This window comes from Papio anubis, chromosome 20 (genome assembly GCF_008728515.1).
Source record: "Papio anubis isolate 15944 chromosome 20, Panubis1.0, whole genome shotgun sequence".
Classification (NCBI taxonomy): Eukaryota; Metazoa; Chordata; class Mammalia; order Primates; family Cercopithecidae; genus Papio; species Papio anubis.
In genome coordinates, this window is record NC_044995.1 from 12863398 (window position 1) to 12881204 (window position 17807).

General features: G+C 57.7%; 3 protein-coding genes and 1 long non-coding RNA gene across 9 annotated transcripts in view; 3 read left to right on the forward strand and 1 right to left on the reverse strand.

Moving 5' to 3' along the window:
- Positions 1 to 8986, forward strand: part of LOC101011289 (zinc finger protein 324B) — a 21153-nt gene extending 12167 nt beyond the window's left edge. The window contains exon 5 of the mRNA XM_031659356.1: positions 7433 to 8986. Coding sequence (XP_031515216.1) covers positions 7433 to 7606 — 174 coding nt within the window. The 3' untranslated portion in view covers positions 7607 to 8986. The remainder of the gene's footprint in view (positions 1 to 7432) is intronic.
- LOC101011646 (zinc finger protein 324A) lies at positions 1979 to 6845 on the forward strand. The gene is made up of 4 exons (XM_003916265.5): positions 1979 to 2428; positions 4383 to 4509; positions 4930 to 5046; positions 6208 to 6845. The coding sequence occupies exons 2-4, from the start codon at positions 4389 to 4391 to the stop codon at positions 6828 to 6830; spliced, it is 861 nt and encodes a 286-aa protein (XP_003916314.3). The 5' UTR covers positions 1979 to 2428; positions 4383 to 4388; the 3' UTR covers positions 6831 to 6845.
- On the forward strand, positions 8223 to 16782 carry ZNF446 (zinc finger protein 446). Of its 6 annotated transcripts, XM_031659358.1 has the most exons (8): positions 8223 to 8337; positions 9187 to 9351; positions 12730 to 13111; positions 13188 to 13377; positions 13636 to 13730; positions 15191 to 15275; positions 15467 to 15556; positions 15714 to 16782. In XM_031659358.1, the coding sequence occupies exons 3-8, from the start codon at positions 12770 to 12772 to the stop codon at positions 16262 to 16264; spliced, it is 1353 nt and encodes a 450-aa protein (XP_031515218.1). In that variant the 5' UTR covers positions 8223 to 8337; positions 9187 to 9351; positions 12730 to 12769; the 3' UTR covers positions 16265 to 16782. The 6 variants fall into 6 exon arrangements, with proteins under 6 accessions (XP_031515218.1, XP_017808275.1, XP_009193803.1 ...); XM_017952786.3 differs by lacking the exon at positions 9187 to 9351 and having other exon boundaries at positions 8235 to 8337; XM_009195539.4 differs by lacking the exons at positions 8223 to 8337; positions 9187 to 9351 and adding an exon at positions 9595 to 11345.
- On the reverse strand, positions 9113 to 11483 carry LOC116271641. Its single transcript, XR_004180249.1, has 2 exons — positions 11371 to 11483; positions 9113 to 9598 (listed from the first exon to the last, which is right to left on the reverse strand). It is a non-coding gene; the product is annotated as an uncharacterized LOC116271641 (long non-coding RNA).
- Positions 16783 to 17807: the final 1025 nt, after the last annotated feature.

The window sequence follows — 17807 nt, forward strand, 5'->3', positions numbered from 1 at the left end:
GCTTGGTCAACATGGTGAAACCCTGTCTCTAGTAAAAATACAAAAATTAGTCTGGCATGGTTGCAGGCACCTGTAATCCCAGCTACTTGGGAGGCTGAGGCAGGAGAATCACTTGAACCTGGGAGGCAAAGGTTGCAGTGAGCAGAGATCACGCCATTGCACTCCATTCTGGGCCACAGAGCAAGACTCCATCTAAAAAAAAAAAAAAAAAAAAAACTAAAAAAGAAAATATCAAACAAGCACTCAGGCCAGGTGCAGTGGCTCATACTTATAATCCCAGCACTTTGGGAGGTCAAGGCAGGTGGATCACTTGAGGTCAGGATTTCGAGACCAGCCCGACCAACATGGTGAAACCTTATCTCTACTAAAAATACAAAAATTAGATGGGTGTGGTGGCATGCACCTGTAATTCCAACTATTCGGGAGGCTGAGGCACGAAAATCTCTTAAGCCCAGGAGGCAGAGATTGCAGTGAGCCGAGATTGCGTCACTCTGCTCCAGCCTGGGTGACAGAGCAAGATGCTGTCTCAAATAAATAATTAAATTAAAAATTTAAAAATGAAACGTTTAAAGAGTTAAAATGCCTCCAAACATGCATACACTGCTTGAAATGGCAATAATGCCTCTAAGCATTTGATTAAATCACAACTTTAATACTTCTAAGTGTTGGGTTTTTTTTTTCTTCAGGGTTTTTGTTTGTTTGTTTTTTCCTGAGACAGGGTCTCTCTCTTACCCAGGCTGGAGTGCAGTGGCTCCATCATCGCTCACTGAACACTCCAACTCCTGAGCTCAAGCAATTCTCCCACCTCAGTCTCCCATGTAGCTGGTATTACAGGCTTGCAAGACCATGCTCAGCTAATTTTTCTATTTTTTTTTATACAGATGGGGTCTCATTTTGTTGCTCAGGCTGGTCTCAAACTCCTAGGCTCAAGTGATCGCTCACCTTGGCCATCCAAAGTGCTCAGATTCCAGGTGTGAGCCACTGCACCCAGTCCTGAAATGTTCTTAAATTCTTTCAAAGTAGCAAAATTTATATTAAAACATTCAAAACATGATGAGCTCCCTTGCTCTACAAGGATTTACAAGTAGAATCAATTAGGTGGACAGTTATAGCTGACATTTGACAGAGAGATAGTTATAGATGGAGGTAGGTATAGAGGGAAGGAGGCAAAAAGAGTTAAGGAACTGGACACCTGAGAACTGTCTACAGGTTCCAAAAACAAGACAAAGAGAGAACCTTTTATTCTCTGCCAAGAGGGACAATCTCTATTGATACTGCTCTGCCTTTCGTTTTTATGTGTCAAAGACACTTAAATTGGCCTATAATCCCAGCACTTTGGGAGACCGAGGCGGGCGGATCACCTGAGGTCAGGAGTTCAAGACCAGCCTGGCCAACATGGTGAAATTCCGTCTCTACTAAAAATAAAAAAATTAGCCAGGCGCGGTGGCGCGCACCTGTGATCCCAGCTACTAGGGAGGCTGAGGCGGGAGGATCACTGGAACCTGGAGGCAGAGGTTGCAGTGAGCCGAGATCGTGCCACTGCACTCCAGCATGGACAACAGAATAAGACCCTGTGGGAAAAAAAAAAAAAGACACTTAAATGGGTCCCAAGAAAAAAGGAAAAAAGAATCAATATTGTGATGTGTAGGGCAAGACAAGAACTAGATGGTCTAAGGACAAGCAAGGCTGGGGAAGTACCTTCTGCCCATCCAAATTACAAGGAAAACAGATGCTTTGGGCAAGAGTCCAAGAACAATCACAGACTTGAGGCAAATGTAGGGTTACGGGCTGAGAATTCTTGGTGTAAAGGTTGAAAAACTGACCTTAAACCTTTACGGGACACTGACACAGAGAGGTCAAACCCGCGCCCAGGATGCACATCAGTGACAGGCTGAGCTGGGAAGGTAACCCGGAGCTCCAGGCATCGGCGCCTCCACCTACACCTGCCCTACCCGGTGCGTTTTCTCCTCAGTGCTGCCTGCTGGTGGTGCTTTCTGGAACCTCGGCAGTTTCTGCTTTTGCACCTGCAGGGTTTAGTCTCGGGCTGCTTGGGAGGACACCGGGAATGCAGAAGGCAGGACTACACACCGGGCGAGTGCACCAGCGCCACCAAACCCCTGAAAACCCGAGGCCGCCGCGCGACTCCATTTCCCAACGCCCCGCGCGGCGGGGGCTTGGACGTTGCCTAGGAGACCGGCAGTGGCCCCGCCTCCACGCAGGGAAACAGGCGGGAACCACATGACCCGGAAGGCTGTGCGCAAGCGTCCGCGGCGCGCATTGGGCCAATGAGAACCGAAGGGCTGGAGTTCCGGCGGTGGGACTGTCATTGGCCGCCCGCGTCAGGCCATACCGGTGGTCTGTGCTGGGGCCCGCGGGTCGGGGCCAGTTTCCAGGAGGTTCCCGGGGCCCGAGGCTGGCGGCGAGGAAGGTACTGGCTGAGGGCCCGCGTCGGGCCCGCCCTGCGCACGCGTCGTGACCAAGGGCGCCGGCCACCGGCCGCGCCCCCAAGCCTCTGTTTCTCAGAGTGCGTTGTGGGCGTCCCGGGGACTGTCGGGCCGCGGCGGGAGCCATGCGCTCTCCCACGGTGCGACAGGCCAGGAGGCTGCGCGCTGGGCGTTCCACGTCCCTGACTGGCGGGGAGGCTGAGGCGCGGGGCGGCCCTGGGACGCTGCGGGCGGGGATGGCGGTGCCGGGTGGTTCACTCCTTTCTTCCCTCCCAGCTGCGGGTTCCGCTGGCGGCGGCGGCGAGGACAAGCCCGCGCCGGGGAGGCAGGGGAGTCCCGGCTCCCACGAGGCCGCGCCCCACGGAGGAGGCCGCTCCTGAACCCTCGCCTCGTTGTCTTTCCCTCTCCCGTCCTGGGGGGGTTGCGGGGGTCAGTGTAAGTCCTGTGTCCAGGGCACCGGTGGGCTCCCGGCTTCCCGGCAGTCAGGGCTGAGGTCTGAAGGAAGCTCCCGAGGGGAGAGTCCTGCGTGCAAACCTGGGAGGGAGCGGGCCAGGGAGCTTCTGGGACTGGCGGCTCTCGATGTGAGCTGGGGGAGAGAGGGGACGTGTGTGTGGCTGCAGTAGCAGGCGAGGAGGTGGAGTTTTCTGGGGGCGTCGGGTTTTGAACAGAATCAGGACATCCTCTGAGTTGGGGGTTTTAAAACAGTTCCACCGTTTGCGTGGAAGGAGGCACAGACATGCAGGGGTATGCATGAAGGAAGAACCAACTGCCACAGTCTGGGCAGCAGTGGAGGTGGCGTAGGTGAATTCTGGTGGATCTGCGGATGCATCAGGTGTGTGTTTGAGAGAACGGAACTGCTCCCATGTTGATGTTCAGCCTGAGCGCCTGGAAGAAGGGAGCTGCTGTAGACAGGAGAATTGAAGGGAAAGCAGGTTTCCTTTAGGGGGAAAGCTCAGGAGTCTGGGATGTCCCAGGTTGGTCATGTCACTGGACCTGACGTTGTTGGTGTCCTGGGCTGAGGACACGGCCTATGAACTGGACTAAGGAATGGATAGGGACTCAGCCAGGTGTGGGCAGTTAGGCTTGAGGGTGAAGAAGACCAGCTGGGATGACTGGGGCTATTGGGAAGAGCCTAGCACCCAGCTGAGGAGGGAAGGGTGGCAACAGAGGGGAAGAAAGAGAGGGGACACCGTGGAAAGAGGAAGGGATTGAGTTCCTGTGTTCACAGGTTCTTGGGGCTGCTCCCCTGTGGCGACTGGTGAAAATCATCCAGTCCCTCAGGTTGGATGAGCAGCCTGGAAATGTCTGGCAAGCAGGCTCAGCAGGGGAGGGTCCCAGTGATGGGTATGCCTGGGAAGCCCCAGCTGGGACTAAAAGAGTTTCTTGTTCCAAGAGCAGGAAAGGCGCATCTGGTCATGCTGAATCATGAGTGGATACCTGGGGCTGCCCTTGGTGTGGCAGCTGAGGGCTCAGCCAGGGCTTGCTCTAGTTTGCTTGTGTATGGCGTGGCCAGTGGGGAGGCCAAGAAGGCATCTGGGGTCTGGTCAGGGAGGGCAGAGGGGAGGGTTCCCAGACATGTGAGGGAAGTGCCATCTGAAGATGGTGGGGGCAGAACCCAGGGAAGGAGGGTGAGTGTCTGAGGGACATCATGGGAGGTGGCTATTGGGATGGGGAGCTTGGTCCTGGCTCACAGCCATACCTTAAACCAAGCTTGTCCAGCCCACGGCCCAGGATGGCTTTGAATGCAGCCCAGAACAAGTTCATAAACTTTCTTAAAACATGAGATGTTTTTGCAAAATTTTTTTTCTAGCTCATCAGCTGTCATTAGTGTATTTTATGTGTTGCCCAAGACAATTCTTCCAGTGTGGCCCAGGGAAGCCAAAAGATTGGATAACCCAGCCTTAGACCATGCCTGTCTCCTCCTCCCTGCTCTTTTAGGACCAGATGGCCTTCGAGGATGTGGCTGTGTACTTCTCCCAGGAGGAGTGGGGGCTCCTGGACACAGCCCAGAGGGCCCTGTACCGCCGTGTGATGCTGGACAACTTTGCACTTGTGGCCTCGCTGGGTAAGGTCCTGGATACTCTATGAAACGGGCAAATTGATGAGAAGCTGACTATCCGGGACTGCCCCTCACCTCCCTGGTGGCTGATGAGCAGGCCCATACCTTGCAGCCAGGGGTCATGTGGAATAGGGGTCTGGTCCTGTAGACATGCAGTCTGGTTGGCTCAACCACTTCCTTTGGCCCTGTCCGGCTGTGGCTTCTCCAGGCCTGGGCTCAGTCCCCTTCCTTTGGTGCTCTGGGCACAGTTGCTGCCTTGGGGTGAGTGAGCTATTCCTGTGAGCCCCTTGCCCTGTGCCATCTTTAGATTCTCCTGTTGCACAGATGACATTTTCTGTTTCCATGAAGCCCTGACTCCTGCCCTCTGTTTGGAGGTCGGTTGTCTTGAGCTGGGGCTGGACTCTAACCTGTACCTCCTCCTCACAGGACTCTCCACCTCTCGACCTCGTGTGGTCATCCAACTTGAGCGTGGCGAGGAGCCCTGGGTTCCCAGCGGAACGGACACGATCCTGTCCAGGAACACCTACAGGAGGCGCACCCCTGGTGAGTGGGAGCTCGGGGGGGTGAACTCGGGAGCAACCTGTGGCCACGCCTCTGTCCCTGCTTCCCAGACTCCCCAGAAGCGCCGTCCTCACCTGCCTCCCACCTGATTCCCTTCCCTTCTGTCATCAGCCCCTCCTGGAGGCTGCAGCCTTAGCTGCCCTTGAGGGTGGCGCTCCAAGGGCACAGGAGCTGGGTTGGCACAGAAGGGTACTCAGGCTGTGGTGAGACCATCTCAGAGTCCTGCCATCAGCTGGGCTGGCCTCAGACCCTCCATGGCTAGTCACTGCCATAATTTTTTTTTTTTTTGAGACTGAGTCTTGCTCTGTTGCCCAGGCTGGAGCGCAGTGGCGCGACCTCGGCTCACTGCAAGCTCCGCCTCCCGGGTTCCCGCCATTCTCCTGCCTCAGCCTCCCGAGGAGCTGGGACTACAGGCACCCGCCACAGCACCCGGCTAATTTTTTGTATTTTTAGTAGAGACGGGGTTTCACCGTGTTAGCCAGGATGGTCTGGATCTCCTGACCTCGTGATCTGCCCGTCTCGGCCTCCCAAAGTGCTGGGATTACAGGCGTGAGCCACCACGCCCGGCGTCACTGCCATAATTAATAGGTCATATCTTTCACCCATCATTCATCTTTGTGTTCAGCAAACGTTTCCTGAGTGCTCACAGTGGCCAGGCCCATTCCAGGCAATGTAGGCACAGCCTCAATCAGGATGATCCTAGTCCTGCTTTTCTGGGGCTCCTGGTGTGGTGGGAGAGGGAGGCAGTAAGCAGGATTCAGGAGTATAGAGCACTGGATGGAAGTCATTGCACGAGCAGGTTGGGGAGTGGGTACCTGAGCCGGGGGGACCATAGGTGAGCAATGGACAGGAGATGGGCGGAATAGCCAGTGTGGAGATGTATGTGGCATACAGCAGCCGCTCAGTTTTCTCAGCTTCACATCCCAGGTGTCTGGGGGCTGCCGTCTTGCTCATGGGAGTCCCCAGTGTAGTCAGTGCCACACCTGTCAGGGCAGATGGTTCCTTCAAGGCCTCACCTCTACTTTTCCCCTAAGCATTTGTGTCAGCCCCCCTGCCCCGGTTCCTTCTTGCCTGTCCACTCAACCTGCCCTGGCCCTCTCCTAACCAGGATGCCCCCGGCAACCACCGTTTCTCTGCCTTTAGGTTCCTGGAGTGTGGCAGAAGATGGAGATGTTTCCGGAGAATGTCCACCAGCTTTCCCAGATACCCCACCTGGGATGACTACTAGCATCTTCCCAGTTGCCGGTGCCTACCACAGTGTAAAAAGCCTGCAGCGACAACGGGGTGCCTCCCCATCTCGGGAGAGAAAACCCACAGGGGTGTCGGTGATCTACTGGGAGAGACTCCTGCTAGGCTCGGGCAGTGGGCAAGCCAGCGTCAGCCTGCGACTGACCTCCCCGCTTAGGCCTCCTGAGGGCGGCCAGCTTAGGGAAAAGACCCTCACAGAGCACCCGGTGCCTGGGAGGCGGCCCAGGACCCCTGAGCGGCAGAAACCATGTGCACAGGAGGTCCCTGGGAGAGCCTTCGGGAATGCCCCGGATCTGGAGGCCGCCAGCGGTCGAGGGCATCATGGAATGGGTCCGACTTGGCAGGAGCCTCAGAGACTCCTCGGTGGCCTGGAACCTTCCACCTGGGATGAGCTGGGCGAGGCTCTCCCCGCTGGGGAGAAGTCCTTCGAATGCAGGGCGTGCAGCAAAGTGTTAAGTGAAAATCCGACCTCCCTCTCAAGCACCTCACATACACCCACACCCGGGGCTGACCCCTGAGGGAATAAGCCCAGTCGCGTGAGCCTTCAGCCAGGCGTGCGCACCTGACGCCAGCACCAAAGCGCATCCTGGCGAGGCGCCCTCGCCTGCCGTGTGCGGCAGGCCTTCGGCTAGCTCCTCACTGGTGCGGCACCAGCGCATCCACCGCGGCCGGTCCTTCAGCTGCTCGAGTCGCGGCAAGGCCTTCAGCCCGCGGCTCCAACCTCAGCCAGCACCGCCTGAAGATCGCAGTGGCGTCCCTATGCCTAGCACAGTGTGGCGCGCTTCTGCGCAGCTTCGCACCTGATCAGCAATGCGCTGCAGGCGAAGCCGCCGTGTCGCGGCGGCTCTGTCAGTGCCGCTTCAGCAGGGCTCCCTGGCTCTTTAAGCACCAGCCAGCGTGCACACAGGCGAAAGCCCGCCGCCTGCACCACAGTCGCGGCAGCGCTGGCAGCCACAGCTCCAACCTCACAGCACCAGCTCCGCACTGCAGGCGGCGGCCCTTCCGCTTCTATTAGGGACTGTGGCAAGGCCGCCAAAGAGCTGTGCTGCTGAGCCACCGGCGCATTCACGGTAGCCGCCGTGTGCCGCAGTGGCAGCGCCTTCCGTGGCGCCCGGCCCTCTTCCACCACCAGAGGATCCACACCGGCGAGAAGCCCGTCCGGCGATCCAGGGCCAGCTTGCACCCCCAGGCCAGGTCTGTTTCCGCCACATCACCAGAAGGTGCGCCAGGGAAGGAAACCGAGCCCACTCCCGCCTCGGGCCCAGCCGCAGTCTCGGAGCCAGGGGAGGTCTGAGGTCACAGGTTGCAGCCCTGGCCTTGTGTGAATCCCGTCCACAGCTAAAGGGCATATGTCCTCTGCAGATCCACAGCAGAGAAAAAGCCTCGTGCTTGCTAGTCAGGGCTTTGGCTGTGATTTCATTTGCACTTGGGGACAGGATTTGCCAGTTCACCCACAGATCACACCTCCATCCCCAAAGAGGTGGCACTACAGAAGCCTCATGGGGAGGAGGTGGTGGCTGAACTCTAGTGGGGCCGAGACTATTCAGAGCCCGTAGGAGGTGGACAGTCACAGCACTGCACTGTGGCGCTGCTTCGTGTGTTGACAGTGGGTGCTAAGGTGAGGGGGATGCGGGCATGGGTTGGGGGTGGCCTAGAGAAACTTATGACAGCTGCACACAAACTGGCTGCTGGATAGATGCCCACTGAGGGTATTCTCAACCCACCACTGCCTCTGTTCATCCAAGGCTTCCTAGAGGCCAGCCTAGCTGACAAGAGACCACAAGGGACTGGGGATCAGGGTGTGGGCTCTCAGTGTCAGCCATCTCCTCTGGGAAAAGAAAAGGTTTGGGTCCACTGAACATCATGTTTGCAGACGCTGACAGGTGGGGTCCTAATGAGAGCCAACACGTGCTCACTGCCAGCTCCCGTCCTGAGTGCTGGGAAATTTCTCCTGAAGCCCTGTGAGATGGCTGCTGTGGCTGGTATCCTGACTTGGAAGATGAGGAAACTGACACAAAGGGGAAGGTGAGTTTCCCATGGCACACAGTGGAGTCGGTACCCAAGTCCGGGTGGACTGATCCAGCATCCAGATGCCTCATCTCCTGGGCTGCACTCTGGTTGGTCAGGTATGAGGGCCTGGCCTGGCTTCACACACATAGCCGACTCAGGAGAGGGATGCCCATGGGGGAACATGTGACTCTCAGCTTTGGAAGGACAGAGCTAGGATGATGGCTTTCCAGTGGCACTCGTTCAGGTGTTCGCCCAAGTCTCAGCTTGGCCAAGGCCTGTCACTGACTCGCTTACCAAAGTCGATGTGATGAGGAGCCTTTACACCTGAGGGGATGATGTTAACTTCAGACAAGATGGAGCTGCTCATTTTTGCTGGGTGTGGTGGCCACTTCCCCCCCAGCCCCTGTCTCACCTTACCCCCATTATCCCTCCTCATTTGGAGGCTGGACAGAGAGCTGAATAGGAAGGACTTGCTGTTACCTAAGGCCATGTGTGACACCCTCCTGAGGACCTCCCCACCCCAGTGTAATGGCCCTGCATGGCCGGGACAGGAGGGTGGACTGGGGGCCATTTGCTTCCTGTGGCCTTCAGCAGACCAGGCTGTGTCCCTACCTGGAGCCTCACCTCCAAGCAAATTCATGTTCTCCTTAATGGAAAAAAAAAACCGACTAGCTTCTGCAACTCGGAATAGGTGTTGCAGTTTCCTGTACAGCAGTTGGGACCTCCAGAGCATAGCCTCTTGTCCCTACTCCAGAGCATGGTGGTTTTCAATAACAGTTCAAAGAGCTTCTCTGATAAAGGTTTCTTTTTAAACGTGTGTGAACGGTAGCAACCTGACACCCATTTCACCCTCATACAATGCAGATGGTATTGAACATACCCTGACATGCCATCAGCGTTTGTCATCGTCACAGAAGTTCCTGGACTTGGCTTCAACCTGGGTACCCTCAAGAGGCCACAGAGTAGCGATGCAGCCTGTCTGCGGCCCAGGGAGGGAGTGGGATACCTGTATCCTTTTCAGGGCCAGAGGTGGGTTGTGGGAGCCAGGAGCTCGATGAAATGGGATAGAGTGGGGCTGCCTGGAGCAGCAGCTGGGCTAGGAGACGAGTCCTGGTGGATCCCGGCAATGGGAGGATGGTAGGTGGAGAAACCAAGGCAGGGCCGTGTCCCTTCTGCTGCTGAGATAGAGGGCGTGGCCATGTGGTGACCCTGCAAGGCTGCCTCCAGACCAGTGGGCACTCCATCCCATCTTCCAAAATCTTGCAGCTATCCTGCCCTATACACAAAGAGCAGACTCAGGCCCCACTTACTTGATATTGGGGCCAGATTCTTCCATCTGTGAGGAGACACAGAGGACCCAGCTCTCCCGGAGCCTGCAAGACTTGGGCCACCAGAATCCCAGTAGGTCCCTGAACCATTGTCCCCCACTAAGTCTGCAGAGCTGTGAAATGCAGACAATAACCCTTCCCTGCCTGAAAGAGCACTTTTCTGGGGGAGCCCATGGGAGTCAGGAGCAAAAGCATCTGTCAAGTAGATACCCAGAGAGTTACATGAAATCATTTCTGTGCCTTTGCTAGATGCTTCTTGAACAAAGTTTCTGCCCTGAGCCCGCCTGACCCCTCAGGCTGGGCTCAGTGCCCTACCTTGTCTTCCCACCAGCCTCCTCCCTCCATCAGGCTCCTTTCCGTATCTGCTTGTGCCCCTGTTGTCCCTCAGTTTGTCCACCCTCTTCCAATCTCCCCCTCCCCAAACCCATGACTGGTCAGTGGCCCCCAGCCTAGGCTCCCGCCTCCACGCAGGTCTTGGCCCCTCAGCTGACCTCCCTCCAACCTCCCTCTCTGCTCTTACTTTTGAGTAGGTAGTGACTGTAAAAGTATCCCCGGGCTTCTAGGTCAAAAGGTCAGACTGAACACCTGCATCTCAGTGGGCTCAGAAATCCACTGAAACCACAGAGGGGCGTATTTAAAACACATAAACCCACAAGTATGAGGATGGTGAAAGAGGAGTCAGGAGCAATGGCATGCCTAAGCTAGACATGGATGAGAGCTGTCACTACGTTAGGGAAGGCCAAATACTTCGTGGCGACTTGGGGAAGTGGAGAGCGTTCCCACCAGGCTGACTCCAGAACTGCAGAAGGCTGAGAACCAGCAGCCCAGAGACGGGAGACCTATAACAAAGCTGCCTGGTGAACAGCTACTGAAGAAGCCCTTAACGCCCCACTGCTCTCCCCACCTGGTGGAGGGTGAAAGTTTTGTTTGTTTTCTGAGACTACGCATAGTCCCAGAGAAAAGACCTAAGCACCTCATCCCCAAAAACAACCTGAGGAGGCCTCTGGAAAGCTCCGAGTTGACGGGTCTTACCCACGCACACGCTCAGTGCTTCCAATCAGCGATTAAGGCCATTGCTTTTCATCCGGAGCAGGCAGCAGGGATGCCCAGGTATCCAAAGAAACCAAAACAGGCGGTGTAATTTAGGACTGAATAATTCATGGCTCGGCCACTTTAAGTGCGGAAGCAAAACTGAACCCACAGGTACAGAAAACTAACACTGCTTATTGGGAGACACTAGTGTCACCCTGTCTAGTTCTGCTCCCCAAATTAAATAAAAGGGAAATAAACAGTTGAGCACGTCCCATCAGCCTGGAGGGAAACTTCCGCCCCCAACTTTGTAGGACTGACATCTGAAGACGTCAGAGACTGCGGTCACAACCGTCGGTACCTCCTCAGGGCGCTTAACGGGTCAAAGAAGGCCCTCGCACCCTCCCGCCGGGAGAAAGCCCAGGCTCAGGGTGGTCTTCCACACCACCGCCTCTCCCGGGACCACTTGGAAGCAAGCGCCAGCGAACTACTCGACCCAGGAAACCACTGGGCCGCCACTTCCAGCCTCTTCGGAAGTCGAGGCAACGCTCCTGAGGGTTGCCATGGGAACAGCTGGAGGCGGGCGGATATGCCCTGTTTTCTGGGGGCTGCCCGCGGAAATGGCGTGGGAGCGGCGAGGGCCAAGCAAGCGCCCCCTCTGATTGGGTAAAACCTCTGCCTCTCCCCTCACCTGCCAATAGGAACCGGTCCACTGTACAGACGCGCGGGTTTACAGCATGGGGAGAGCTGCTCCCAGGGCGGAGGGAGTCCATATAACGCGGACTCTGCGGCACCTCCTAGAGGAACAGAGCGCCTCTCAGGCCTCAAAGGCTGCTGCAAATGCTAGTCCGCGGGCCACGGCCGCGCCTGTCTTGCGGACGCTCATGGGAAACGTAGTTCAAAGGGCGTGGGTGGTGCCTTCGGTGCAGGCGAGAGATTGGTCGGCGCGGCGTCGCCGGGGCAACTCCCTGCTAAGGCTCCCCGCGTTGCGCGGCGCCGCTTCCGGGAAGCGGCCTCCCAGCAACGGCTCCGGGGTAGAGGTGAGCGCAGGCTGCCAGAGGCGGCGCAGCCGTTCCACCCCGTGGGAGGGTTTGGGGCCGCCCTCGGGCCTGCACAGCTCCTGCTCTCGGCGCCCTGGGGGCCCGCCCACCTCCCGACAGGCCCCGCGCGTTGGCTCAGCCTTCACACGGGCCTTCCCTCCCCATCAACACCGCTCCGGGGGGCCGGCCCGGGCACGTCCTCTTGGAACACCTCCCTCTTGCCTTCCCCTTTGGGAAACAGACCCCGAAGTTCGAGCATCCCTCGGATAGGCCGGGTATCAGGCCTGGTCTCTCAGGCCAGTCCAGGTGGGCGTGTTTCACTCCAGACCCTCAGGGCCGGGATGCTGTGGCCATCCCTCGACTCACGCAACGTGGAGCGTTGGCCCCGTTTTTCTTGGCGTTTGCCTTTCGTTTTTACATGCACGGGCCCCGGCAGTGTGAGTCATCCACGGTTCGCTGTGGTCAGCGAGCACGGTGTCCACATCGGCCCTTGCCTTGCCCCATAGGCCCCACGTCACCCCTCCCCAGAGCCAGTCCTAAGGGAGGTCCCACCCAGTCAACATCCCCGAGATTGTGGAGGGAGACTTGCCCCCCTACTTTACAGCCTGGCTCCACCTTCTAGCCCCTGCCTCCCTGGACCACTCTCCTCCCGCCTCGGCTAGGCACTGTCTGTGGCTCCTCAGCCTGGCCCTGGAACTCTGACGACTGTCCTTCTCCACCTCTTTACCGTCATCTTCCAGCAGTCACCTATTGCACCTGTTTGCAATTTCCGGGAAGCTCCTTGGACACCTTGCGTCCAAGCATTTGTCCCCGAGACTTCCTCCTGCCCTCATTTGCCATCATTGTTTAGCTCCTGTGACCCTCCTCCTTCCATGAAGCTTTCTTGGCTTTACCTCCTCTGGCCTCAGAGTACACTTGTTCCTGGTGTCAGCTCCCTGGGCGGGGCCTGGTGTCTGCCTTTCCCTGGCCAGATTCTCTTGACTGACATTCTGACCCTTCCTTTTCTGTAGGCCCATCTTGACGATTCCAAGACCACCCCCTTGAGCAAAAATGCCATCCCCTCTGGGTCCCCCATGCCTGCCCCTCGTGGACCCAGAGACTGCCCTCGAGGAGCCTGAGACTGCCCGCCTCCGCTTCCGAGGGTTCCGCTACCAGGAGGTGGCAGGTCCCCGAGAAGCCCTGGCCCGGCTGCGTGAGCTGTGTCGCCAGTGGCTGCAGCCTGAGGCACACTCCAAGGAGCAGATGCTGGAGATGCTGGTGCTGGAGCAGTTTCTGGGCACACTGCCTCCCGAGATCCAGGCCTGGGTGCGCGGTCAGCGGCCAGGCAGTCCTGAGGAGGCCGCTGCCCTAGTCGAAGGACTACAGCATGACCCTGGGCAACTGTTGGGCTGGGTGAGTGTGGCTGGCATCAGCTTCTTGGAGGGATAGACCCTGGCTAGAACCCTTTTGACTTATTTCTTCTCCTCAGATCACAGCCCACATCTTGAAGCAGGAGGCGCTCCCTGCAGCTCAGAAAACAGAGGAACCATTGGGGAGCCCCCACCCCTCAGGGACAGTGGAGTCCCCTGGAGAGGGTCCCCAGGACACCAGAATAGAGGGGTCTGTCCAGCTCAGCTGCAGTGTGAAGGAGGAGCCCAATGTCGATGGACAGGAAATGGGTGAGATTGGGGTCCACCCGGGATGGAAGGTTCCTGGAGGAAGCGTGGACACTCCTGGCTAGGGTGGGAGTCCCAGGAGAGGTTGTGTCAAGGCCGGGACTCCTGAAATGAATGTGGATGTCCCTGTCTGGGATGGGGCCCTGGGAGGCAGGAGCCAAGGGCTGGCTACGTGCCATGTCACACAGCAGAGGATTTCCTTGTCTGCCATGGCTCATGTGGGCAAACCCTGACACCACCTCCATCTGCCCCACTTTTCAGCACCCTCCAGCCCTCCACTTGCAGTGCAGTCCCCTGAGGGGCACCATGGACACCAAGAAGCAGCCTCCACATCCTTCCACCCTCCCAGGATTCAGGTGAGCGCTCCAGGTGGGAAGTGTAGGCCCCAGGTGTGGGAAGGGAGTCTCCCCATGGCTGCCCTCTGCCCGGTGGTTTTCCAGGCTCCTTGGCTAGTGACTCTTTGCTGCCCAGAAGTGGAGTGTGTAACAGCTGTACCCCTCCACAGGCCCTGGGGCAGAGGGACAGACTGGTGATCTATTATTGAAAAGGATTTGGGGCTGGACATGGTGGCTCACACCTGTAATCCTAGCACTTTGGGAGGCCGAGGTGGGTGGATCACCTGAGGTCAGGAGTTTGAGGCCAGCCTGGCCAACATGGTGAAACCCCATCTCTACTAAAAATACAAAAATTAGCCAGAAGTGGTGGCAGGCGCCTGTAATCCCAGCTTGTAGGGAGGATGAGGCAAAACAATCCCTTGAACCCAGGAGGCAGAGGTTGCAGTGAGCCGAGATCGCACCACTGCGCTCCAGCCTGGGCAACAAGAGCAAAACTGTGTGTCAAAAACAAAAAAAAAAAAAAAGGATTTGGGCCTCAAGCCATGAAAATGCAGTTTAGAGTGGCTGGAACTGGTGGGCTTGGCTTCCTCACCTCCGGAGAAATCAGGTGGGAGGTTTGCTGCTCCCAGAGGTCCTGAGCCAGAACCTGGGGATTTGAACGTTTGCGTGTAGCTGGGGAGGGGACAAGATGACCAGCTGTGGCAGGACTCCCCCACACCTGAGACCAGATGGAGACACTCTTCCTGGGACATGCCCAAAGTCTCTTCTCTCCCAGGGGTTTCCTCAGAGGCCACCTGTTGGCCCTGGAAGCTCAGCTTGAGGCCCCTGCTACCTGGATCACTTGGTTCCCAAGTGTGGGCAACAAGGCCTTTTCCTCTCCCAGCTTCTTTGCTTCTAATAGCTCCACTGGGAGCTTCAGCAGCATTGCTGGTTGAGATGTGTTTCAAGGCTGAGAAGTCCTTCCAGGCTCCCTCCACAGCCCCATGGCACAATCAGAAAGTGAGCCAGGGTGGGTAGGCTGCACTTCCCACAGTGTCCTCACGTCCAGCCAGCACCATCTCTGGCTGTGGCTCCTCACAGCTGCCACCTTCCTGCGCCTGGACTTGCCACAGCTTGTCCCTCAGGATGATTTTCCCAACCCAGCAAAGCCCCAGATGGTGGGACTCAGGAAGCAAGGAGGGCTGACCCCCAAGCAGGGAGTTCATTCCTTGATAAACTCACTCAGGTCCCTGTAATGCTGCCAGGCCCTCCCTCTCAGCAGGGTCGGGTAGTGGAGGGGGATGAGAGCTAGCAGCCGCACTGGTCAGGTGATCTGAAAGAGGACCCTAGCACTTAACAAACACCCACCTCGAGATCATTCTCAGCAGGAGGGGCAGATGAGGGATAGGTAACCTACTGACTCCCCCGGGTAGTAAGAATGTGAACCAGATAGGGCAGGGGAGGAGTAGAACGACACCTACAGTGATGGGCCACATCCGCAGGAGGAGTGGGGGCTGCTGGACCGGTCACAGAAGGAACTGTACTGGGATACGATGCTGGAGAAGTACGGCACAGTGGTCTCCCTGGGTGAGGACCAGCCAGCCCCACCCCGCCCCTGTTCCTGGGGCCTGCACCCACCCTAGCTGGGCAGGGACTCTCTGTTACCAGCCCTACCCAGCTCTCCCACCTTCCAAAGGAACACCCTGTCTCCTGCTAGAACCCACCCCACCCCTCCTTCATGCAAAACCTGCGCCTAACTGTGCCCCCCACCCGGGCAGGGTTACCGCCCCACCAGCCAGAGGCACAGGCCCAGTCAGAGCTGGGGATGCTGCTCATGGGGACAGGCGTCTGCAGAAGCCTGCGCTCAGGTGAGTGCCCCACACCATCCAGCCTGAATCACCCCTCCTGTATGGGTGGGACCTGAGCCACCCACTCTTGGGGGGATGGGAGCTTGTGCCACAGCCACAAGCCTGAGGGAGGGGGGTGCCAAGTGCCGGAACTCACCTGCTTTGCCCCTGCCCCCAGGAAATGAGAGTGAGGGTCCACCCGGCTGCCCAGAGGCCCAGCCGCCCCAGGGCCCAGGGCCTGCAGCCTGGGAGGGCCTGCCTGAGGCCACCACTCCTGCCCCCACTGCGCGCCCAGGGACACCACCAGTGCCCACTCAGCCCACACCCACAGAGACGAGACTGGAGCCGGGTACCACCCCTAGGAAGCCCTACACGTGCGAGCAGTGTGGCCGCGGCTTTGACTGGAAGTCAGTGTTCGTCATCCACCACCGGACACACACGAGTGGGCCAGGTGCGCAGTCCCCAGGGCTAGCCGCCGGGGAAGGCACAGAGAAGCCACCGCAAGGGGAGCTGGCCTTTCCGCGCCATCCCCGACATTCACTCGCAGGCCCCCGGAGCTACCCATGTGAGGAGTGCGGGTGCAGCTTCAGCTGGAAGTCGCAGCTGGTCATCCATCGCAAGGGCCACACGGGCCAGCGGCGCCACTTCTGCAGTGACTGTGGCCGCGCCTTCGACTGGAAGTCGCAGCTGGTCATCCACCGCAAGGGCCACCGGCCGGAGGCTCCATGAGCAGCCACATGGCGCAGTCACTCGGGGCCTCGCTGTTCTCGCGGCCTGGATGCAGCCTCTGGGGCACCAGTAGAAGACTCTGGAGGCAGAAGGGGATGCCGGAGTGAACAGGGGGTCCTAAGCCAGTTCCCTGCCCCTGGTCTGGTCTCCCCCAAAAGACCTGGGTGCAAGGAAAAGGAGCTGCTCCCTCCCTCCTTGCCCCCGCCTCCTGGAGGGAGGTCTGAGTTCCTTTCTGTGGGTGACCAGTGCCTGTGGGGTGACTGCCAAGCACCAGGCTCCCTCCCTCCCCGCGACATGGCCCTGGGATGACAACACTCCCTCTCTGGGACCTCCTTGCCTCAGGTGGGTGTTCACAAACTGTGCCTTCCCACCCCTCTGTGCAGAGGCTGGGCCTGAGGTTTCAGTGTGGAGGGCAGAAGACCCTGGAAAGCCCAGTTGGCTTCCATTTCTCCTGCTCCGTGTGTGTGAGAATTTTAACATAAATTCCACTTTCATAATACAGAGTTTCTGAATAAGAATCCTGATTTCTGGCTTCTGCTGGTTGGGAAATAGGCAGTTTGCTGTCTCTGCCCAGTAGCTGGAGCCACAGGGCAGTTGGTCCCAGAATGGCCAAACCTCTGTTGCCCCAGAACCCAGGTCCCCAGCCTCCCTTGCTCCTTAGCCGTCCACATCACTCACCAGCCTCACTGGCCTTGGAACTCATCAGTCCCAGCTTGAGTAGACACAAAGGGGATTTCCTTTCCAAGCACGGCTGGACAAGGGGGACCTCTGAGAAGAGGGGCTGCAAGCAGGTGTTGCCAAGGCCATGGTTACTTCCAGGTCAGGTCGCACCCTCCATAGTTAGCTGGTCGTGCAGCAGGAGGGCAAAGGGTCAGCTCCCTGGGAAGCACCGGATCTCTGGGCAGTCACTGGGGACTCGCCAGTGCACTGTATTAGTTTCTCGTTGCTGCTTTAACAAATTTGGCAGCTTGAAACAACAGATTTATTCTCATAGTCTGAAGGTCAGAACTCTGACATGGGTCCCACTGGGCTAAAATCAAGGTTTTAACAGGACTGGTTCCTCTTGAAGGCTCTAGGAGAGAATCATCTGTTTTGTTGCCTTTTCCATCTTCTAGTCAGCCCACGTTCCTTTTGTTTTTTCTTGGTCCCTTCCTCCGTCTTCAAAGCCAGCCATGAGTGGTCACGTCTTCTTTAGGCTGCCTAGGCTGCCAGCTCTCTGGCACCAGTCGATCTTTTGGTCTCCTTCTCTTAAGGACCCTCATCATACCTTGTCCCCTACCTGCACGCTTAGTCACACCTGCAGGATCCTTTTTGCTGTATGAGATGTTCACGGCTTCTGGGGATTGCAATGGGGAATCCTTGGGCCCCTTGATTCAGCACTCTCCTTCCTACTCTGAAAACAAGGGGCATTTTCACAGGGGATGGTTTCAGAAAACAGGTGCCCTCTCGGAAGGAGCCCTCGCCAGCTGCTGGTTTATGCACAAGTTACAGGTGGATATTGAGGGGAGCTGCAACTGTGGTTACCCCAGGAGGGGCTCCCTGG

What these genes read in the sequence shown, in the direction of transcription:
- LOC101011646 (XM_003916265.5), top strand. Translation starts at nt 4,389, where the DNA reads ATGGCCTTCGAGGATGTGGCTGTGTACTTCTCCCAGGAGGAGTGGGGG. An exon ending in TGCACTTGTGGCCTCGCTGG is followed by an intron (nt 4,510 to 4,929) that starts GTAAGGTCCTGG and finishes TCCTCCTCACAG; the next exon opens with GACTCTCCACCTCTCGACCT. An exon ending in CTACAGGAGGCGCACCCCTG is followed by an intron (nt 5,047 to 6,207) that starts GTGAGTGGGAGC and finishes CTCTGCCTTTAG; the next exon opens with GTTCCTGGAGTGTGGCAGAA.
- ZNF446 (XM_031659358.1), top strand. Translation starts at nt 12,770, where the DNA reads ATGCCATCCCCTCTGGGTCCCCCATGCCTGCCCCTCGTGGACCCAGAG. An exon ending in CGGCACAGTGGTCTCCCTGG is followed by an intron (nt 15,276 to 15,466) that starts GTGAGGACCAGC and finishes CCACCCGGGCAG; the next exon opens with GGTTACCGCCCCACCAGCCA. An exon ending in CTGCAGAAGCCTGCGCTCAG is followed by an intron (nt 15,557 to 15,713) that starts GTGAGTGCCCCA and finishes CCCTGCCCCCAG; the next exon opens with GAAATGAGAGTGAGGGTCCA.